The sequence below is a fragment of the Nansenia antarctica genome (genome assembly GCF_963989245.1).
Source record: "Nansenia antarctica genome assembly, chromosome: 3".
NCBI lineage: Eukaryota > Metazoa > Chordata > Actinopteri > Argentiniformes > Microstomatidae > Nansenia > Nansenia antarctica.
Genome location: NC_137688.1, coordinates 7792679 through 7816585, shown reverse-complemented (window position 1 = coordinate 7816585; position 23907 = coordinate 7792679). Strand labels below are relative to the sequence as shown.

Below are 23907 nucleotides of genomic sequence, written 5' to 3'. Positions count from 1 at the left end.
AGTTTTCCTGGATGCACTTTCTCTGCGTCTGTGAAACTCTCTCTCCCCTACACGAAGACAAAAACCACCGCCAAGCTAACGTAGTTTAAATACCCTACAAACAGATGCCAAACAGTCCCAAACAAAATGTGGATGCCTTTCATTCACATTAATAGTTACTCATGTTTATCTGCAGCTAACATAAATCTCAATATTTTAACATCTTAATTGTAGTGAACAACCTCTCAGGGGTAAACCTAGCCAACCATAAAGGTGTAATCTAGTTTGGCAGTTGCATGTGCACATAAACTAATAAGGCAATGTTCTACATGACTCTGTAAGGCAGGGTCATATGGAAGCCAAGTTTCCCCCCAAACCCTCACACCAACTGTTCAACACCTGAATACCATGTCAATGTTTAACACACCAGTGTATCACTACTGGTCAAATACTGTATTTCTGGGAAACCAGCTCTGCATGTAATGTGTACATATTATATAATGTGATATTATATTATATTATAAATGATAATTTTCATTTTCTCTCTCTTCTCTCTCTCTCTCCCTTCTCTCTCTCTCTTCTCTTTCTCTCTTCTCTCTCTCTCTCTTCTCTCTCTCTCTTCTCTCTCTCTTCTCTCTCTTCTCTCTCTTCTCTCTCTTCTCTCTTCTCTCTTCTCTTTCTCTCTTACATGTTGTTCCTTTTGCCTTACAGACTGGACTGGGAGGAGTGAAGGTGATGCCTCTGCCTCTGTGGACTCTCTCTTCTCTGCTGCAGACTCATGTCCATTCTAGAGCTGGGTGATATGGACAACAATAATTTGACCCATTTACTTCGATAACGATAAATGCAATGATAAATCGAATCGGGTCATGATCAACTTTTTGGATCACAATTGTATTGACAACATTCAGCATACGCAAATAACAAAGAGTGCAAAAAATTACATTAACCTTTTAGCCACTTATCTTCCAGTAGGACTGATTTTGTACTTGTGAGAAAGCTGAAGTCACTCCAAAAATGTCTGGCTGTAAACACCAGGGACCAAAACAGTGACTGAAAATGATATTTTGGGTGCAAGAAAGATATGAAAGTGTCAAATACATGAATATAAATATACATACAAAGAATCAGACAAATATGTAGGCAGTCTATCAGGCTATGCCTCTTTGCTTTCAAGCCTGTCTCAAAATACAACTTGCTTTTCAAAGTTAGCTAGAAGAAGAAACAAACAGATTTTTAGTAAGCTAGTGTCAATTTATGAGACAAACTTTTTTCTATGTCAATATCACTTCATACTCTGGTTAAAATGAATGTCACATGCTCAATTTTGGGTGTTGGAACATAATATTGGTATTTCTAAAACACTTAAATGATCCTCTCAGAGTGGCTTTTGTAAAAAAAATATGTATTTCCAATCAGAGGGGAGGGTCTGCCTCAGATAATTTTTGCAGATAATTGCAGGGAGGGAGCCTATAGCCTATAGCTCATCCCCAGGCTATTACACATTGTGCAGATAAGCCTGGAATATCAACCACTTAAAAGTTGACCTTAGTGGGAGATGTGTGTTGTGCTTGTGGGGAAAACGACAACAATAGCAAGTGAAAACAGATTCAGCCAGTGTGTCCAACCAGTGGGAATGTAGAAATCACCAATGCTATGGCCAGGTAATCCCATGGAATGTGTTTTAGCAATGTTCTCTGCTATCAAGAATTATCAAGTCAAGATGTTATTAGTATCCCGGTGTTCGTCTGTGCCAGCCATCGCAGCAAGTATCCCTTTATCTTGCAACATCTTGGCTTGATCCTCCATGATTGACAGCAAAGGATGTCTGGTCATTGATGGTGGTGGTCTTGGACTAACATGGAGATCAGTGTTGGCCATGCCTAGCAGATGGCAGACATTTTGCCCGTTGGTAAGCAAGCTTAAACGTCTCTTTTGGAGACTAGTCCGTTTTTTTTTGTTGATTAGATTAGATTCAACCTTTTTGTCAATGCACAGAGTACAACAAAATGTATTTTTTTCTCTAGGCACAGGGTCAGCCATAGTCAGCGCCCCTGGAGCAATTAGGGGTTAAGTGCCTTGCTCAAGGGCACAATGGCAGTGGTGGTAGGCACCTTAGGTATGATGCCAGCAGCCCTCCAGTCACCAGCTCACATGCAGCCCCCTCCCGAGGCGGGGATCGAACCAGCGACCTTCCGATTCATAAACTTCTTCTGAAATATCCATGTTGCAGAGTAGACCAGCGCATACCGGGGGAACATAAACAGGGGGAGGGTGAGGGGGAAAAATGTTGTTGGAGATGATTGGTTGATAGATTAAGCCGATTAAGCCAATGGCTAAGCGCCGTCCGTTTTTCGACAGTCTTTCTATTGACTTAATGAAGGCCAGGTTTAATGCGTAGGTCCACCGGACCTTGTTGTGCTTTCAGCCAGAAGTCTCTGGGTGTGAGACTAACAGGCCTATAATAACACATGTTATCCTGACAAGACAAATTACGTTAGTATGTTACTTGAAACCTCGGTGTCTGTAAATCTTCGGTTTATCGCCCAGCTCTAGTGCATACTGCCCTTTTGTGCCATATTTTAATGTGTTTTGCATTTGTAAGCTTGTACTATACTGTTTTTAGAAAAGAAAAATAGGACAAAGCGCTTTGAAACATTAAATTACTGTGAAACCCTCTTCTGTGACTCTTATTTTTTCTGTATTCAACTCAAATTTGTTGTATTAGGTAACAGCCATTTTAGTGTGTGTGTGTGTGTGTGTGTGTGTGTGTGTGTGTGTGTGTGTGTGTGTGTGTGTGTGTGTGTGTGTGTGTGTGTGTGTGTGTGTGTGTGTGCGCGCGTGCGTGCGTGCGTGCGTGTATGTATGTGTATGTGTGTGTGTGTGTGTGTGTGTGTGTGTGTGTGTGTGCGCTTGTTAGTGTTCTCAGTAGGGAGCATTGCTACAATTTGACTTGAGTGGATCTGTCAAGTGTTTATGTTTAGATGTGTTGTATTTAAAGGGATTGTAAGGTTGAATGGAATCCCATCATTCATGTGCAGCTGAACCAGACACAGAAGGTTGGAGATTAATGTTGGACGGTTAGTTTCCATCCATTACCTCGGCCTCGTTCGTAAATTCGTCGGAGCACACACTGTGTACAACGTCATAATGGAACAAGTAATTTTGATTGGACAAGAGGCAGTCACGTGGACGCTCCTGCGCTCTCAGAGCGAATTTACGAACGCGGCCCTCGTCTGTGTATTTGGGTGTGATGCAATTGTTCTCCCACTAGATGGAGTCGTCACTTCACAACATGCTTGAAACCAACCGACTAAACCGGGCATAAATGATCATGTATTTCAGGGTTCGGGGGCAATTTGATTTCAGTTTAGGAATTATAATTTAATGATTGCAAATGTTTCCAATGACTTCCTAATAACCTGAAAATTAGAAGCTTTTTGTTATGAAAATATAGCTTTTCATATCATTTCAGAAATTGACAGAATTTAAGTCAAATTGACTATAAGCCTGTTGTTTTTCTGATGATCAGCATCACAGAAGATCCCTGAGGGATACTTTTGTAGTGTGAAAGCGGGAACAAGTTACATTTTTCAGAATAAAATTCCAAACATTTTGATTGGTTGCCGACTTGTTCCCGCTTTCACCAGCTGCTGTCACGATTGTGCTCTTTAATTAATGTACAGTAAGAATATGTGTTGTGAGTTTGTTCTGTGGCTGACACCGTTCAGCTCAACGCAACCTGAGTAAATACCTCTCTACTCTCACACCACTGGACAAAGGGGACTGGTTTTTCCATCAACAAACTCCCTTTCCACATCATAAACCGTTTACTGTCGGAATAATAAAGCCCACATATGTCCAGAGATATCCATGGAGCTTGAATGATAACACAGAATTGAACTGTTATGCCAATGTCATTACAACATTACAACAGCATGCATCTTTTATTGATGTTTTCCCTTGTTCTTTTTGCAGGTGGACATTTCTTCAACCGTAACTCCCTGACCCCGCGTCCTGTGGTCTGTGAAATGGAGCTTCCTGACATCCAGGCATCACTTGACCTCTACGACGAAAACAAGTCATGAGGGTCGTCGTTATGGTTACGACCCCAGCCGACAGACCAAGGGATGGATGGATGGCCTGGTACCCCTCTGAGAAGCATCTGTGTGTGTGGGGTGGGGAGGGGGGGGTGGGGGGGGGGGGGGGGTGACGGCACAACTATGACGACTTTGTGCTTTCAACGACCTTGACATACCTGTGGAACATCGACGAATGCCATCGACGACTTTCTTCCAATACAGAATGTACTATTATCCTGTCAAAGGGAGAGGGGAATAACCGTCTCTATTCGCCCCTGTTAGATCTACAGAAGTCCTTCGTTACATATTTTCATTTTTGACAACTTTCGCTCCACAGAGACTCTTTGAAAAACCTCTTCCTAAGGACGGTAGTGCAAATGAACCCTTTAGTCTTACTTTGCAATATTTCGGTGTGTCGTCCGTTTTAAACAAGAGCTAGAAATAACTGTTGGTTTCATTGTACATTCATTGTACTTTCAGCATCCCACATGTGTACAGTATAGTATATGAGAAACAACTCATCGTTTAATTTAGCTTCCTTTGGTTCTCGCAGAAAGAATAACAGCTCTGTTTCTTCGTGAAGGCAGCAACAGGAAGGAGGCCGCTACAGTACTTCCCTGTTGGAACCTGCTGGCTGTATTGTGTTAATTCTGCTTGGGAGAAGAGTGAAGAGGGCAGTTTGACTGGGGACCTATGCCTATATGACCTCTCTCTCTCTCTCTCCCTCTGTTTGACCTTCTTCCATTGATGACATACAAGGAGAGACTGACTGGTGCATTCAGAGACTAGGACTAGTGGGACCATGAACTTGAGATGTTTGGGACTGGGGTAAACTGTGTTACTCCCTTTCTCCTGTAGCAAAACAAATGTTTCACAAATGTGTATAAAAAAAAGAAGAAAAAAAAGACATTTTAATGTGTATTTAAAAAATAAAAAAAAGCCTATGAAATACCCCCAGCGTGTACTAATCAGCCCCCTGCGAGGGGACCCGGTATATATATATAAATATATAATACAGTGTATACAATCTATATACATTATATATATCTCTAAAGTGGCCTCTTAAAGCACTGTTTTGTTTTTCTTTCTCAATTGTGTAAAAGCGAATAGGGTGGAAGATTTCACCCTTTTGCTCTTGTTGTCCCTTTGTGTTCTAGTCTTTGTATCTGACATTTGGGATGATGATGATGATGATGAGGATGATGACGAGGATGATGATGATGATGACGATGATGATGATGATGATGATGATCATGTGACGTGAGGGGGTGTTAAGTCACAGTTTCGGGTCACTGTGTTCCATACAGTACTGCCTCAGCATTAAAAGTGTCATTATTGCCTACTTCCTGTCGATGGTGATGCCGTAATGTGTATCAGTTTGTTTCGTGTTACTGTCTGAGGTGGGTACCCAATGTCATGAAGAATTGTCCACGTAACAGACATATCATTCCATGTTTACCCAAACAGAAAGTCTTCATAACAACATTTGAGCAGAGATGTTTTGTGGTCTGAAGAGGGTGAGGTTGATGTTGTGGGATGAATGCAGCACCGTTCAAGGGGGATAATGGCTCATGTTCTGAAGTTGACAATTGTGTTATTGCAGGCCCTAATCTCAGCCCAGCACCCCTCAGGGAAGGGCTTTGTTTCAGCCACTGACATAGTATTACTGTGTAGGCTTTACACACGTTCAGAACTAACTAAAAAACATACTGTGCTGGTTTAGATTGTCAGCTCATCTTTCCAACACTGTTTCAGAAACTATAGTGGATGAGTAACCAGGCCAGACCAGTAGGCTACAGTTCAAGGGTCAGTTTTGTCATGCGATCAGGCTGCGTGATGGACTTCAGCAGCTGGGCTAGGGGTTTAGGTTATGTGTATGATCATGGTTTAAGTTATAGGGTTAGGGGGTTAAGACTATTTGTAAATGTACAAGCTTTAAGGGCTGTTTTCCCTTACACAGATTAAACCTACTGTAATCATAGACTAAACTATATGAAATGGAGATTTGTATTTAGTCCAGAACTAGACTTTTTAAATCTGTGTCTGGGGAAACCAGCCCTAAATGCAGAGAGAAGGACTTCATGCTTAGAGAAGGACACTGGACCATGCACTGGGGTAAATTAATTTCGTTTGCTCGGTTTAAGGGCGTAGCGCTCACTGATTGGCTGATCTGCGTAGCGCTCACTGATTGGCTGATCTGGGTTGTTTGACCGGGTCAATCACGGGAGCAGGAAAAACAACGTGGCTTCACGGCGCGTCTTATTGGTCCGGACGGGACTCAACCGCGCGTCTGATTGGTCCGGACGGGACTCAGTCAAGCGCGCCTACGTCGCTCCGCCCCTCCTCTCGTTGCTGAAGACAGAAACATGGAGACAGCTGGGAAAGTAAGTTGCCCACTTCTTTTTTGCAGAAATGCGGTCAAATGCATTGTTGCAATCGCTTGTGAACTTGTGATCTTTATGTTATAAAGTCGAACATGCACGTGCAGTGTTTATATATTATTAAAGCTCCAAGTCGTTCATAACATGACATTTTGCAGCTGTCTAAAGTTGAATGATGTACTTCTTTAGCCCGCTAGCAACAAGCATTCATTCAACTCTGTAGGGATGTGGTGCATGCATGATGCATCAACAGTGATTGGCTCGTTGAAATCACCGTTATGTAATAATTAAGCCAGGGGAAATGGAGTAAGGAAAACCCGCTATGTATGTAGCCGCCATGAGCGCATTGTCTGGCAATGAGCTGTCAGACATAGTTTCTGTTTCTATATTGTCCTTGTCGGTTTGTTGTTATGCCCAGTTACTGTAAGTGCAATAGCACCTATGATGCTACACTACATGTAGACAAAATGTAGTACAGTGCAGTGAGGGGACTGTTGATAACAGGCTGTGGCTTTTTTGTCTTAAAACAGTCCCCACTAAATGAAAATGTAGTTGTTGAAAGGTTCAACTGACCCCCCCCCCTCTTTCTTTCAGGTGATCAAGTGCAAGGCAGCTGTCGCCTGGGAGGCTGGGAAGCCTCTCTCCATTGAGGAGGTGGAGGTGGCCCCGCCTAACGCCCACGAAGTGCGCATCAAGGTAACCAACCTGACCCCCGCCCCGACCCCCCCATCATCAAAAAACTGCCACTCCCGCCCTACCTACCTACCATGGTCAAATCCCAGCCTTTAGCAGATCTGACCGTCTGTCCTATATCTCTCGTTTCTCTACTCCGGCGAGATTTGTTAGGCTAGTTCTCATGTGAAACAACGGCAGTTGCACACGCACTGTTTGAGGAAAGGCCCTTCTTTTGGCAGGAAGACACTTTGGAGCAGCTGGAATACAGTTGGGGAGAGTTCTCATGGCGTTGCTACTGTTTCCCAGCCCGCCTAAGAGATTTAAGTGGGTCAGCTTCCTGGTAGGAGGAGGAGGAAGCCGTCTTTGGAATGTGTCCAACAGGGCCTGTTGAACAGTTATGATAACTTACTGCATAGATTAATAGAGTAATAAACACTACCATCCTCTCCGCTTTTGGTCCTAGTTATTACAGCAATCTGTCTTGTTTTCTACCAGTGAAACATGTTAGGATGGTGGACCTAATCTCTGTTTATAGGGATGCTCCGATCTGGATTTTTGGGGCCGATACCGATCACCGATTTTTTTCCTCAAGATCAACCGATACCGATACCGATTTTTTTAAAAATACATAACTGTAGGCCTACTGACTGGATAGCCTACATATTTTTTGCTTTTTAGACAAAAGTTTTGATCCATTAGGCACCAAGCAAACGCAGACCCATTTTTATGGCATAGTAAAGGTCTGGCCTATCACCCAGTTAGGGCCTGAAGCCCAAGTCAGTCGATATGGCTGTATAAAAGACATCATAAACGTGGCCTTCATGGTTTACATACTGTTACGTCCTCCTATGTTTTCTGTTCAGTTATCTGTCTTCCCCAGGGGAAAAAAGAAAAAAGAAAAAAAAGAACGGTTTTTGCGATCGGCCATTTTTGCCGATCACCGATCGAGTCATTTGGAGTGAAATCGGCCGATTTAAATCGGTGGCCGATAAATCGGAGCATCCCTATCTGTTTATGAGAATATGTTATGCACTAGTGCAGTGGTCACCAACCTTTTTAAGCCCAAGATCCCTGACCTCGGCCTTGGTGAAGGCAAGATCTACCTATTGAAGCGTTGAGAGAAAAAGACAGCCAAGATAGTACTTTAAACTTAATGACGTTTATTTGCCTGTATTTTAATTAGATGCAATGCATTGGTCCAACATTAAAATTGATGCAACAACAACAAAAAAGACTGTATCAAGCATATCCGGCAGCTGTCTTGCTTTAAGAATTGTACATAACTGAAATTCAATTCAAAGTTTGATTATGTCATTTCATTACAACACAAAAAAATCAAGGCATGGAATGGAGGAATGTATGATAAAATAATTTTGTTCATAGTAACATTAGCCAACGTTAACAAATTTACATTCTTGGCATTTTGACACTTGACTGACTTAATTATTATTCTTACTTATTTACATTGACAAACATATTTACAATTAGCATTTTATAAAGTAGAACTGTAATGTGTACTTTCTCAGTCAGTGCTAAGTGCAGTCATCTTATGCAGCATCACTTTTCACATCAAAACAAAAGTAAAACTAATGTGTACTTTCTCATATTATTAACATTGACAAACATATTTACAATTATATCATTTTATAAAGTAGAACTGTAATGTGTACTTGTGTCTCAGTCAGTGCTAAGTGCAGTCATCTTATGCAGCATCACTTTTCACATCGAAACAGTCATGTTACTCACTCAAGTCAGTGTGATGGTTGTGACTGGATACTGTCTACAAGTGCTTTGTTGTTTGGCTCATAGCTACTGACTGCCAGTCTGAGACAGTCTGTGAGGTGTCTGTCAGTAAGGCGGCTCCTGTACTTTGATTTGATTATTTTCATCTGTGAAAATGACATTTCACAGAGATACGTGGATCCAAAGTAGGCACTCACTCTTAGTGCACATGCAGTGAGAAGAGGAAACTTCTCTCTGCTGACAAGTCCCCAAAAGTCACTGTCCCTTGGTGTCCCTTGGTGTGGCGTGACAGTTTGATGTCTGAGGCCATCTTTTTCAGTGTTTCATTTGGAGAAAATATTTCCATCACATCAGTGATGCATTTCTTAATAAACTCTCCTTCATTGTATGGCTTTTTAGCACGTGCAATGTTCCAGGCCACTTGATAGGACGCAAGTGTCACTGTCTCTGATTGCTTAACCAAATTTGGAACAACTTGGTCTGTGTTTGTGTCTGGCTTTTCAAGCTGTTTAATTTATCATTGCGAAGTTCGGTGTCTTTTGGAAACTCCTGGTCAATGTTAGCATGCGTTGTGCTGAAATGGCGCTGGAGATTGGAAGCTTTGTAATGTGCCAACGATGTTTGGCATATCAGGCAGAATGGCTTTCCATTGCGCTCCACAAAGACATATTCACTCTCCCACTCGGCTAAAAACTTCCTGTGCTCATCTCCATACTTGCGTTTAGCTGTACATTTCTTCCCTGACATTTTTATTTTGTTGTTGTTATCCGTAATTTGTCAATAAATGAACTGTCAAAAAGCCGTGTTACGTGACAGCTTCTCCTCAGAACGGACAATTAGGGAACAGTGTTGCCTGATTTGGCCGATTCCAGCCCAATCGAGCTACTTATGATCACTCTGGGTGGGTTTTTAGACTCTGGTTGGGCTGAAAAATCAATCCAATCTGGCAACACTGTTAGTGACTCGAGATGATCCTTGAAAAAAAAAGTATCGGGTTACAGCAGCGTGCAGCAAGACAGAGGCCGCGTTCGTAAATTCGCTCTGAGAACGTTGGTGCCTCCACGTCTCTTGTCCAATCAAATTACTTGGTTCCATTATGACGTTAAACCCAGTGTGCGCTCCGGCGAATTTACGAACGCGGCCTGTCAGAGAGAGCGCTACACCAACACTTTTAATGAATGGATTGAAGAGCCGCACACAGACAGCCAAAGAGCCGCCGTGGGTTGGCCACCCCTGATCTACAGGGAAAGTCTCAAAGATCTACCAGTCGATCGCGATCGACGGGTTGGTGACCACTACACTAGTGTATACATACAGTAGGCCTTCTGTGAGTTGGGACTGTGTTGTCCCATGCCTCAGAAGTTATAGCAAGTCATGCATACAACAAACACTGATGGTGTTGCTTCCACTGTATTGTCATTCGTGTCATATCCCTAGGCCTGCCCCAGAATATTTCTTTTTACATTTCTGATATTTATTTTAAGCAGAGGATTTTATCGGAAGCGACTTACAACAAGGGAGAAGTGAAGTGCTCTTCATCTAATTGTGTGTGTGTGTGTGTGTGTGTGTCTGTCTCAGCTCTTCGCCACGGGGGTGTGTCACACGGACGCCTACACCCTGAGTGGCAGCGACCCCGAGGGGCTGTTCCCCGTCATCCTGGGTCACGAGGGCGCCGGCACGGTGGAGAGCGTCGGAGAGGGAGTCACCAAGTTCAAGACAGGTGGGTCTCTCTCTCTGTCAGAGGATAACACTGTCCAGGTGGGGCTCTTCTCTGTCAGAGGATAACACTGTCCAGGTGGGGCCTCTCTGTCAGAGGGGATAACACCGTCCAGGAGAAGGATGGATGTAAAAATAAAAAATAAAAAGCCACCGCTGGAATACCTCAATGCTAAGATTAGTTTCCTTCTCTGTCAAGGTGACACTGTCATTCCACTGTACGTGCCCCAGTGTGGGGAGTGCAAATTCTGCAAGAACCCCAAGACCAACCTCTGCCAGAAGATCAGGTAGATGCATATTGCCTTTCATCACATATATATATATATATATATATATATATACATACAGAGGATAGGAGAACACTATGACCAGGGCTCTGTTCAGAATCGAGTACTACTTTACATTCTAAATACTTGCTTACAGCTTGAGAATACTGTCTCCATGAATGCAACATGAAATCGTGGCCTTTCGAGCATACTTTGTGACCTGTTATACTCTACATGCCTACTAAATAGTATGGAAGTATGTCATTTCAAACACAGTTAAACGTAGTATTGTTATTATTATCCTCTCCTCTAGCTCTACTTTTATGAATGAATCATCTTAATTCTCTCACCTCTCTCTCTCTCTCTCTCTCTCTCTCTCTCTCTCTCTCTCTCTCTCTCTCTCTCTCTCTCTCTCTCTCAGGATCACCCAGGGTCGTGGTCTGATGCCTGACAACACCTCTCGGTTCACCTGCAAGGGCAAACAGCTGTTCCACTTCATGGGAACCAGCACGTTCTCTGAGTACACCGTGGTGGCAGACATCTCTGTGGCCAAGGTGGACGAGAAGGCCCCCCTGGACAAGGTGTGCCTGCTGGGCTGTGGCATCTCCACAGGCTATGGAGCCGCCCTCAACACTGCCAAGGTGGGCTCCGTGTTTGGAATTGGTTTTGGTATAGAGTTGCAACATTTTCCCATAATGGAGACATTGGAAATTATCGGAACGTTTCCAGAAACTTTCACAAAATGTTGCAACCCTAGGTGTTGTCTGTAGGGAGTGTTGTTCGGGCAGGGTACATGTGAATGGAACAAAACTTCCCTATGCTGAACTTGAGGCACAGTAGACGAGGCCTGCGGGAAGGAAACCTATATTTTAACTTCCGATGCCATACGATGCCATATTAAATAACTGTACTCTCTGATGCTAGGAGAACTGTCTGATTTAGAAGTGTCTGATTCCTGTGCTTACCAAGCCATGTGGCGCTCTCCCCCCCCGTGCTGTAAACAAGGTCGAACCTGGCTCCACGTGCGCTGTGTTCGGCCTGGGCGCTGTAGGTCTCGCTGTCATTATGGGCTGCCAGGTCGCCGGGGCGACCAGGATCATCGGCGTGGACCTCAACCCGGACAAGTTTGACAAGGCCAAGGAGTTTGGATGCACCGAGTTTGTGAACCCCAAGGACCACAGCAAGCCCATCCAGGAGGTGCTGGTCGAGATGACCGACGGCGGGGTCGACTACTCCTTTGAGTGCATCGGCAACGTGGGGATCATGGTAAGATGGCGTCCGGCAAGGCAAGGGTACACTGGTACAGGGTTAAGAGTGAAAAAAGCTATTGGAGACTAAAAACCCATCTTTTTAATATTGCCTTTAAATTACAAAATTATTAAATTAAGATTATATAATGATTAAGCACTTTGAGCTGCAACGTTTGCAGGAAAAGCGCTATACAAATAAAGTTATTATTATTATTATTATTAGAAGCTCCGGTCCTAGAAGAACTGTACCGTGGGGGGATAAGATTATGGTAAGACTCTTGTGTAGTAGGCTTAAACTGGCCTGACCTAACGTGAGGGTGAAGACCTAGAACTCTACTGTGTGTGGTCTTTGTTCATGGTAAGTCAGGTCTGGTCAGGGGAAGTGTAAAAAGCAGCCTTGCTGTGGCTTCATGTTAAAGGCTGTGATGTTAGAACTGAAGCGTGCAGAATGGTGTCACTGTTGGACACTTTGGGCCAGTTTCACAGACAAGGCTTAAGCCTAATCCTGGACTAAAAAACATCTTCAATGGAGATTTTACATTGAAAGTGTGATTTAGTCCAGGACTAGGCTTAAGCCTTGTCTGTGAAACCGGCCCTTTATCTCGTAAGGGCAGGCCTATATCGGTATGGGGGCATGCAAAAGGTGGAGAGCCTTGTTGAGTCCTAGAACCGTTACTGAAGTAGACGAACGAAATTCTTTGGCTTTGGTTCCTCAACATTGGCATTGCAAATAATCAGATACAGAGAAAACAACACAACGGTAACACAGTAATAATAAGCAATGTAAAGTAAGCAAAAAAACTTGTGGTTTTCACAGTGGCCTCAATAGTACCAAAAAATGCTGTGCAGAGCACAGATGACACAGAACGCAATACAACACAATACAGCACGGCAGTGAATCAGTCCAACAGTACACTAATAATCCAGTAGTGTGCAGCTGCCATACAACTGTCTGCAATATGTTCATTTCCGCAGTGTGCGTGTGGTTGGCTGTATATACAAAGAAATCATCAGCTACTCTTCCTGGGGTCCACACAGAACAAGGGAAGAGGAACGGGAACAGTGGCGTCCTCAATTAATTATTATTACTCTACTATCTCCCCACCAGAGGTCACTGTTGGGTTAATGTAGAGCCAAAGAATCTCAATCTGATGGAGAGGATCCCCACCCACTGCAAGATGTCTGTTTTTCTTTTTTAAAGTATTTTTTTTCTGAGTGGGGCAGTCCCACTCATATTTTTTTTTTTAATGACAGATATAGTAGAGATTATGACAGGAAGGATGGGTGAGAGAGAGAGAAGGGATGACATGCAGGGTATGTCCGCGGTTGGAATCGAACCGGGAGCCCTGCGGTACATGGTCAGCGCTTAATCCACTACGCCACCTAAGTGCCCCGATGTCTGTTTTTCTAAACGATGTTCCATGTGTTGTTTCAGAGGGCGGCCCTGGAGGCGTGCCATAAAGGCTGGGGCGAGAGCATCATCATTGGGGTGGCCGGGGCAGGGCAGGAGATCTCCACCCGTCCCTTCCAGCTGGTTACAGGCAGAGTGTGGAAAGGCACAGCCTTCGGAGGTGAAGCACCGGTGCCTAGAATGAATGTATTGTTTCTTGGCCCGGAAATGGTATCAAAGATAGAAAACGTACCCCAAGTAGACTGGTGCCTAGCCTGGTGCAACGAGTTAATATTCAGATGGATGTGTCATCTACATGGATTATATTATATTCATAGTTATATTCTTCATGGTGTGTTCCTGCTGTTCTCCCTCAGGGTGGAAGAGTGTGGAGAGTGTCCCTAAACTGGTTACCGACTACATGAACAAGAAACTGAAGGTGGATGAGTTTGTGACCCACACCCTGCCCTTTGACCAGATCAATGAGGGATTCGACCTCATGCACGCCGGAAAGAGGTGAATGGATCAGTTATGAACTCATGTCTCATTGTATTTAATCAATTAGTATTAATTACTAACAGATCAATCCACTGATGGGTCCATTCATGTAATGAATGGGTCTATCGCTAAGCCACGCCCCCTTTGAAAACTCGGACAAACAAACAACGCTTCACTGACCGACCGTGACTGAATGACATTCAATGACTTTGGTGGGAGTTGACAAATTTCCAATTTATTTTGATTGATTGATTGATTGAAAACTTTATTAGAAGATTTGCAGAAGTAGGTACATGAAAGTACATATTACCACATTTACCACAGCAAGTAATAGACATGTTTTTTTTAAAGATGACAAGAATATTTAGTCTAGAAGCTTTTCACCATCAGATATTAGCAAGTTGTTTGTCTTGAGTTTTCGGCCTGTAGTGACTTGCTGTGATATGATTGGACAATTTCTATTTTGGGGGCATGGTGTAGTGATAGAACCATTGTTGATTTAGATCCACTCTTCAACTTGTTTCTGATTGAAAAATAATTTCAAGTAAACAGTAGGCCTATTGGGGAAATTATTTCAAAGCCGATCACTAACCAACTCTAAACCACTCCGAACCTCCCTCCTTCTCTCTCCCTCCCTCCTTCTCTCTCCCTCCCTCCTTCTCTCTCTTTTCCAGCATCCGTGCCGTCCTGAAGTTTTGAAGTGCCTGGCTATGATGTCAAGCGTCACCGCTCCACCACCTCTGGCCTTTAAATCAATCACCTAACCAAAAGCACTTAATTGTGATTCACATATTTCAGTGTTAGCCACATAAGATTGTTTTTTTGTTTACACCTGTCTCTAGAAATGGCATCTAGGATAATTAAAATGTTGGCCAAAGAAATCTTTAAAAAGGTGGTCTTTTTTTGCTGGCTCTTTGTAATAATTCTCTTTTTCTTTCTTGCTCTCTCTCTGCCTATATACAGTCACTTGAAAAAGATAGGACACCCCATAACATAACAAATGAAACAGAAAAAATACATGTTTTAAAAATTATTTGTAAAATGTAATGAATAGAAATGCAGTTTTCTTGTGAGGATTTATTTTATTTATTACTACTTAAAATGCCTTGCACCAGGTGCAAATGATTAGAACATTATTAGAGAGAGTTTTGGAGGAGCCTGTCTTATTTAAACCTCAGATATTTAGTTTGGTTTGCCCTTGATTGTTGAAGTGAGTGGTATCACCATGGCAATATCAAAAGAGCTCTCTGAGGCCTTCAGAAAGGAGGTTGTAGATGTGTATGATTCTGGGAAGGGATTTAAAACGGTCACCAAACAATTAGAAATCAGCCATTCCACTGTCCAGAAAATCATTTACAAGTAGAGAACATTTAAAACAACTGCCAACATGGCCAGGTCAGGCCGTCCTAGCAAGAGCAGACCGCAAGATGCTTAAAGCGCATTGAGTTGCATCTTGTAAGAAATGCGCTATACAAATAAAATTTGATTTGATTTGATTTAAAGAAGTCTCCAACATATGTCATTATGGGACCTACAGGTAGCTCTTGCCACAGTTGAGTACATGCACCTACCATCAGAAAGAGACTGCACACGTTTGATTTGCATGGAAGGTGTGCAAGGAGGACACCCTTGCTGTAAAAGAAAAAAAAAAAAACAGGGCAAGACTTCAGTTTGCCAGAGAACGCCTAGACAAACACCAGAACCAGCAACATTGTGCTTTGGACAGATGAATCCTAAGTTGAATTATTTGGGCCCAGTAACAGAAGACATGTCTGGAGCAGATCAAAGACTGGACAGTCTGGACGGATTGATGGCAGCTGCTGGACTGAAAAAATCAGGTGTAGTGCTGAGGCACAAATATGTACATTTCAAGCCTGCAAACTGAGACACTTTAAATAGATGTGCAATAACACTATGTGCAATATGACAACCCTAGTCGTCTATCTGTACAGTATAGTATAGTGGATAGTGTACATAGCCTTTATTTATGTAAACCAGCTCCTTCCCTTCTTGTGTTTTTTAAAGTTTTTTTTCTTTCCTAACACCAGGGGAGCCACCCCTCCTAAATTTCGTTGTTTGGTACCTGTACTGTAGCAATGACAAATAAAGTCCATTCATTCAAGACAGCATTTGAGCACAAGAACCTCATACCAGCCTCGCCTAGGTCTGGCCTCAGAGCGCTGAGAGACCTGGTCATAGTTATCAGTGCACCATAGATGTGATTGATGATGGAGAAATTGAAAGACAGTTATGAAACACACTGATTCTGGCACCCCGTGCTTAATGTACATTAGTCTGTATCCTAGTAGCAAACAACAGTTTGGTCTGTTCTGTCCAGACACAGTAACTGTCATTTGAATACCATGGCTAATATGGTTTTCATCAAAAGGCTATCTGAAGCAACATTCGGATACGTTTAATACGAAAGGCATAATTACAGTAAACTATGTAACATTGCAAATTGAGAGAGGGGGGGGGGGGGTCGGGACTCATAAAATACAACTAATTACAACTTTGAGAGATAGTTTCTTTAGTGTTAACTGGTTGGGGGCGTTCTCTTTTCTCGGTTTGAGCATGCGCAGTTAGATTTACCAAAAACACGTATTCGTAGTCACGTTGGAAAGTTTAGTCCAATCGACATTCGGTGCGTTCGTAATTTCGCTCTGAGAGCGGCGGAGCGCACACTGGGTGTAACGTCATAAAGGGACCTAGTCATTTGATTGGACAAGAGGCATTCCATGAGTGCTGATCAGATCTACAGAGCGAATTTACGAACGCAGCCATGTGTAATTTTTCACACTACAAAACTGAATCGGATTTTCACAAGATGGCGACCGCAGAGCCGGTAAGTGATCACGGTTAACCTTAAAAATGCTGATAAAACACCACATCGTGGCCTATTTAGACCAAGTGGTCAAATACAACTATGTTCGTGGGCTCTATGTAGCTAACAACCGACAGTGGTACACTAAAACAGCGACTTCATGACCGAGATGTGATGAAGATGTGGTTCAGTTGACTTGACCCGCTGTTGACAGACTGAGCTGACCTGCTTGAATCGCCACTATGTCGGTGGCATGTCGCCTGCTTGTTTTACACTCTAGCTGCAACGTTAGCCCCTTCATTGATGGCATCAATTCCCATGGTAGATGCAGCCTGAAAATCCCATCAGGAAATGTGTGATACAGCCCTCTGGGTGTATCCATACTGGTAAGGGGCTCCATAGTCCCCAGCCATGGTCTCCTATATTTTCTTTGTTTACCACAGCACATGATGGGGCTACTGCGGTATCAAGAACGGATGTATTGCCTTTTGATTGTCACTTGTCAGCTGAATAACTGCTGTGCCCCTGTATGCCTAGCTCTGGCATAGGCTACTCAATATACATTTTCCATATTGCCCCTGAAATGCCTGCAATAGCTGAGTTCAAACTCAGTGTGCCATATAAAATGGGAAATTAAACCTGACCTCCTTCTTTACAGGAATCCACTTTAAATCCCTCTGATTCTGAGGAAGAAAAAGGTGAAACAACTTGTCAAGACATTGTCCCTAGTCCTGAAGATTACATCAAACATCCACTAGAGAACAGGTACAGTATTCCTTTATTATCAATCTGGAGTTACAAATTAAACTTGGGTTTGGTGTTCTAAACTTTTGAACAGGATGGCCTTACTTACTGTTTGAACACACCACTGTCTCTACTGTGCTAGTCTTGTTTGATCTGAATTTGCAATTCACAACCTTTCAAATCACCAGTCCACCAGTCCAACTCACTATCCACTACTAGACCACTACCACCACCCCAGATCTAGGCCTGCTAAGCTATAACTCGGCTACATTGTCTTTATGCAGTCAATATCATGTGTCATGTTATGACCAACATCCATGAGGCTTGACTTTGACCGTTGTTGTGTGTTTTTGTTTGTTCCTTTACAGATGGGCCCTTTGGTTCTTTAAGAACGACCAAAATAAAACATGGCAGGCCAACCTCCGTCTCATCTCCAAGTTCGACACAGTGGAAGATTTCTGGGCGTAAGTATTTATTGTTAGCCTTGCTCTCCAGATCTATGTGCTTTAGCCAAAGGCGGACATTTTGTGAACAACTTAGTTTTGACTTCCTCCGCTCAGAATCTCATTCGTGATAATAGAAATTGTGGGTTCTGAGATTAGAACAGAACCAATGTTTTAAGAAATTAAGTCCATGATAAAAATGTAATAATTTAAGCCTTTAGGACCAAAGTATGGTAAGATGGTGCAGACACCTCGGGCCAGACCAAAGCAAGTGAGCGGTAGGAGATCCTCCTACCCCCCTACCCCTCCTACCCATGATCCTCCTTCCCCCCCTATCCATGATGCTGTACCTGCACTCTCTCACGCTTCCTCGCTCCACATCCTCTCCTGTAGCTCGCTCCAAACCGCTCAATGCTCGCATGCAGGATTTATTGGAATAACTGCAAAATATTGTGCTTCGTTTATTCCCTGATGCAGTAGTTATTGGAGCGAAACTTTGGTGTGAGAGAAGGCAAATGCTCACATTTTTTAAATATCTGTTAATAGGCTCCTGTCAAATTATGTCCACTCCGCATTTCATTCGTGCTCCTGCTCCACTCACATGCTCAGGACCAGAAGAATATAATTATAATAATAATAATAATAATAATAATATATGCCATTTCACTGACACTGACACTTTTATCCAAAACGATTTTCATTGCAATGAGTGCATACATACATTTTTCAGTATATAGGGTCCCAGCAGGAAAGACTTCCACCATCTTCACCTTGATGGCAAGAGACTGAATTCAGGCTGTCATAAGGTTTTAGTTTTACACTGTGCATTAATGCTTTTCTCTATCTTCCCTCAGGCTTTATAATCACATTCAACTCTCCAGTAACCTGATGTCTGGTTGTGACTACTCACTTTTCAAAGTAAGGAGGGACTCTCCCTGTGCGCTGCCTTCAGATCTCATACTTGCTCCTCAAACAAAGTTCTTATCTTATCTGAGTTTTGCTACCACTGTATGTATAACACAACATTTTGGAATAGTTCAGAGTAGACCTTATCTTCTGTACTCAGCCTGCGGCCTCGTACCTACGGCCGGATCACAGCTGTGCTGATCTCCTTGAGTGTCGTATTGCTTTTAAGGATTCAGTGTTCAACTTTGGTCAACATAAACCAGTATTGCACAGAACAGATTTGTTCTGGGGTACACGACTACACGTGTATTCAGAGCCTAAATGTTAGACCACTTACAACGTTGTTGAGGTTACGTTTCTTTGCTGATGTAGGGTAACGCTAGAGTAGCCCAATAAATAGACCTCGAGACCTTTGACCTCTCAGTATTGGTTGTCTGTATTGGGTTGCAGGATGGCATCGAGCCCATGTGGGAGGATGACAGGAACAAGCTGGGGGGCCGGTGGCTGATCACACTGTCTAAACAGCAGCGCAGGTCTGACCTGGACCGCTACTGGCTGGAAACGGTCAGTCTAATTATGCACTGTACACACACACACACACACACTGTCTAAACAGCGGCACTGGTGCGGGAGCCTCCTGTACAGCCTCCCGTGTGTGGCACTCTGGCACACGTGCCTCAACAGGCACTCTGGCACACGTGCCTCAACAGGCACTCTGGCACACGTGCACATGCCATGCTCATACATGCAGTACGTATGCAGAGTTACCTGACTATGTTTAGCTGTTGTTAAAGTGTTTTTATTGACTTCCTTGAGTGTTGCAGCTGTTGTGCCTGGTGGAGTGACGACGTATGCGGGGCAGTCATCAACATCAGAGCAAGAGCGGATAAGTTGGCGATATGGACGACCGACTATGAAAACAAGGATGCCATAACACACATAGGGTGAGTTGAAGATGCCCATTAACTCGCCTAAGAAATCTAGAAATATTGTAATACCATATTGTAACACCCTGCTGATGTTTACCAATTGAGAAGAGCAAGGAATCCTGTTTTAAGTTTGACTTTTGGACAACCTTTAGGAAAAATCTAACACATCATGTTTGACGCAGCCAAACTGTTCAATGCAACACTTGAGCTGGTTTGTTGACTGGACATTGTTGACCTGTGTCTACCTGTTTTCTCCAGGCGTGTGTATAAGGAGAGGTTAGACGTGCCCCGTATCCCTATAGGATACCAGTCACATGCAGACACCGCTACCAAGAGTGGCTCCACCAACAAGAATAGGTTTGTCGTCTGAGGAGTCGTGCCTCGCGCAGCATCATGGGAGTTGTAGTTTGTGTTCGTTTACTTTTTTCTGCTCCGTTCCGTCTACATGGTGTTGGTCGTGATGCCGCCCCTGCGACAACTGATCTGTTAACAGGGGTGGGCAATTATTTTTCCCAGGGGGCCAAATGAAAATATTTTGGAGGGCCGGGCCAAAATTCCGAACTCAATTATGCATAATTGCATTTTATTTCTATATAAAAAGCAGTAAATGACATTGTTTTGACCGCTGGTAAGAGTGTATGTTATTATTTGGCAATAAAAGGTGAGGTTAGCTTTCAAAAATATCATTTATTCAAATAGAATTTCCAAAATGATAAACAAAATGTGAAACATTTGACTCATTTTCAGTCACATTAATAACAAAGGGCATTTTGAGTTTCATGTACTATTGAAACAAGGCTTTTTTTAGCTTCCTAAAGACATCACATCATCTTTGTAGCCAAAATAAACAAGACATGTCACTGAACTGTGTAACTGTGTAAAGAAAAGTGTCCCAGTTTTGTAGCCTTTTTGACTTTACATGCCTATATTAAACATTTAATGTTTTCAGAACTGTGCACAAAAAAGTGTCCCATTTCACTTGTTATATTTCCACATTTTAGTGTTCTTCAGTTCTTTTTTTTCATTCAGTGTGAGAAATCCAGTCTCTGTTGAGCTTTAACAAGTCCATCAAAGTCAGGTTGAATGTCTGAGGTGGAGATGCGAAGCACAGCTGACAGATGTTCATCAGTGAGAGAGGATCTGTACCTGGATTTGGTAAACTTCATGACTGAGAATGTCTGTTCACATATGTAGGTGGATCCAAAGAGAACCAATATCTTCTGAGCATGTCTCCTCATGTTTGGAAAGTTCTCCTCCTTGAGAGCAGAGTAGAACTCTAGCAGTGATGCTGACTTGAAGTGCTCTTTCAGTAGTGAATCAAACTGCAGGTCAATGAGTGCAAGCTGAACATCAGTGGGTGCACTATCAACACTGCAGGTAAAGGGAGAGGAAACCAGCTGCATTTCATCCTCAACCTTTTTGAAATCGCCTTGAAAATTCACCATGCAGTGCTCCTAACATTGATGAGTACCTGTGCCGGTGATCAGCTGATGGTTTGACTTCTTTCAGGGTTTTCATGTGTTCGAGATTGTTGCTGCCTAGTTGCCTTGAAATGAATTGCAACTTTGTCATGAAGGCTTTCACATGGCTATGCATTTCATGAACAAAAAGGCCCTTGCCCTGCAGTTGTGTGTTCAGTTCATTCATCATTGCAGTCACATCAACAGCAAATGATAAATCTGCCATCCAGTCCTCATCAGACAGCTGGGATGGTTTTGCCTTTCATCTCACAAAACTCCTTTATCTCTGATTTCAGAACCCAAAACCTTTTTAGCACTTTGCCCAGTCTGAGCCATCTGACAGCTGTGTGGTACCTGACATCACCATATTCGCTCTCTTGCTCCTCCAATAGTGAAACAAACTGCCTGTGATTTAATGCTTGCGCTCTGATGAAATTAACTGTTGTAGTAACAACATCAACCACATGACTACGTTTTAGCACTGACTTGCACAACGCTTGCTGATGAATAATACAATGTATAAACACCAATTTCTGCTCTGCGTTGAGTTCACACACTTTATCTTGCATTCTTTTCAAAAGCCCAACATTTTTCCCTGTCAAATTCGGACATCCATCCGTAGTGACACCCAGGGCTGGACTGGGACAAAAATTAGGCCCTGGCATTTTTGGCCCAGACAGGCCCACCCCAATCGGTCGGACCACACCCACCAGCACAAAAGACTTGCCTTATATACTCGTCTTATACACTGTGCTGTACAGTCATATGACAAACTAGTATTCCCCCAAACCACTACAAAGACGACTACATGCAGTAAGCAATGGTACCAGTGTAAGTAGACCAGTGTACTCACTCACTCTTGACTGGCGGTGGTGCCCATGGGATACACAATCTCCATACTTGACTCAACTACAGTAGAAGTAAAATGTTATCAAAGAAAAAGCACCAGAAGTCAAAGAATAATTTCAAATGTTTTATTATATTAAATAATATATAATAGATTCAAATATGTAAGTACTAGTAATAGTGCTAAATAAAAAAGAAAGACTGTGAAGTCCAGTGGCAACGGCAACCTTTGAGAGAGAGAGAGAGAAACAGAGACAAGGGTGAGACTAAGACATGATCATTTAGTAGTAGTAGTAATAATTGCATCATTATTAGTACCCCTTTACTTACTGTAGAACAATGTAGAGATAACAGCATATCTGGAAAACAGCCACTTCAACAAACTATAACAATAATGCCATCTCCTGATGGAGAGAGACAGATAATTAATTCAAAATTGTAAATTGTACATTTATAATTACATTATCATGTGACAGATTCAGATGATCAGAGCATCTTCCAGAAAATGGAAAAAAAAATACTGTACTGTATACTCACTTAGTGGAAAAGGCTGCATGGCCCTCTGGATACTAGTCTCATCAACAATGGACAATGAACCATACAGGGCATCCTTAGAGAGAGGTGGGGAACTGGGGATAGCTATGAGTGAGTCACATGATCAAATTATCTTCAGTCTAAAAAGCTGCTAAATTATTAGAATAATTCTATTTGAATATTCTCTAACCTTAGTACAACAGCAGTTTCCTCATGAGCTCACTCTTCTCTGCCACTTTGTCAATGACAGTGTCTGTGTCCAAAGCCACAAGGACATCTTTCTCAGTGGCCATCAACATGAAGGCTTCCAGTTTGCTGGAAGACAGGCTGCTCCTCAGTCTGCTTTTTATGTACTTCAGTGTTGAGAATGATCGCTCGCAGGCCACCTGGGTTATTGACAATGTCAGCAAGAACTTGTATGCAAGTCCAAGCAGGGGGTATGCATCTGTGAGCATGTTGAATCTCTGCAGAATTTGGTAGCAGCACAGCGGGCACTCTTTGCAGAAGGCACAACTTTTGGTGATGATCTCCATGTCCTCTTCCTTTCCTCCATAGGGTCCCTCTTCCACTGTCCTGGTCACATATTCTTCTAGTGGTGATGTTTTCAGCTTGTCCCACTGGCTTGCTAAGCTTTTCAGCTCCGACTGCAGGTTGTCCACCGTTGCCATGCTCTCAAATTTAACCAGGCATTTGCTGAGGTCTTCAAGAGCAGATTCAGGGAGAGGGCTAGTTCGGATCAGATTAAAGTTTTTGGGATCCAGACAGGACAAGTCTGAATAAAGATTGCCATGGGTCAGGAATCTTCTGTAGATGGCCTCAATAGCTGTATCAACAATCTGATTGTGGACGGTGACCTCGTAGACTCCGTCAGCATCCTCCCTTGGTTCATCCTGAGCCATTTCTCCTGGCATGGCTTTTTTTTTCCTGATTCTTTTCTGTGGCAGTGCAGCCTCCACTTCCAGGTCTGTCTCCTCATCGTGCTCCTCGATTTTTTTCAGTGGCCCACTTCACAAAGCTGTCAGCAGCATCCTTTACAGCGTGGAAATCCCTCGCTATCTTTTTGAGGGCCTCTTGTGTGGACATGACCATTCTGTGGGCAGAGAGGATGTCCATCCCTTCCGTCTGCAGGTACTTTGACAGGGGAGATGTCTGCTCAAATATCCTCAGGAATATTTGAGCCGTCAGGATGGTCTCATACCTGAGTAGGCCCTCCTTGTACCCTCTGGCTTTGGTGCGTATGT

General features: G+C 43.1%; 2 protein-coding genes and 1 pseudogene across 3 annotated transcripts in view; all 3 read left to right on the top strand.

Annotated features, from left to right (window-relative positions):
• The window catches only part of rnf130 (ring finger protein 130), a 58515-nt gene extending 55863 nt beyond the window's left edge, over positions 1 to 2652 (top strand). The window contains exon 10 of the mRNA XM_080526151.1: positions 691 to 2652. Within this exon, the coding sequence (XP_080382277.1) occupies positions 691 to 709 (19 nt within the window). The 3' untranslated portion in view covers positions 710 to 2652. The remainder of the gene's footprint in view (positions 1 to 690) is intronic.
• Positions 2653 to 6414: 3762 nt separating this feature from the next.
• Positions 6415 to 15036, top strand: adh5 (alcohol dehydrogenase 5). Its single transcript, XM_080525747.1, has 9 exons — positions 6415 to 6445; positions 7037 to 7138; positions 10439 to 10580; positions 10776 to 10863; positions 11264 to 11483; positions 11848 to 12108; positions 13528 to 13663; positions 13860 to 13998; positions 14655 to 15036. The coding sequence occupies exons 1-9, from the start codon at positions 6428 to 6430 to the stop codon at positions 14677 to 14679; spliced, it is 1131 nt and encodes a 376-aa protein (XP_080381873.1). The 5' UTR covers positions 6415 to 6427; the 3' UTR covers positions 14680 to 15036.
• A 1685-nt stretch (positions 15037 to 16721) lies between these two features.
• Positions 16722 to 20777, top strand: LOC308154650 (eukaryotic translation initiation factor 4E-1A-like; annotated as a pseudogene). The gene is made up of 7 exons (XR_013938017.1): positions 16722 to 16825; positions 17463 to 17569; positions 17917 to 18012; positions 18846 to 18909; positions 19348 to 19461; positions 19722 to 19841; positions 20085 to 20777. The product of XR_013938017.1 is annotated as a eukaryotic translation initiation factor 4E-1A-like (transcript).
• Positions 20778 to 23907: the final 3130 nt, after the last annotated feature.

Excerpts from the sequence above, each read along its gene's own strand:
- adh5 (XM_080525747.1), top strand. Across the intron at positions 10,581-10,775 it reads AGTCACCAAGTTCAAGACAG|GTGACACTGTCATTCCACTG; the intron begins GTGGGTCTCTCT and ends TTCTCTGTCAAG. Across the intron at positions 13,999-14,654 it reads CTCATGCACGCCGGAAAGAG|CATCCGTGCCGTCCTGAAGT; the intron begins GTGAATGGATCA and ends TCTCTTTTCCAG.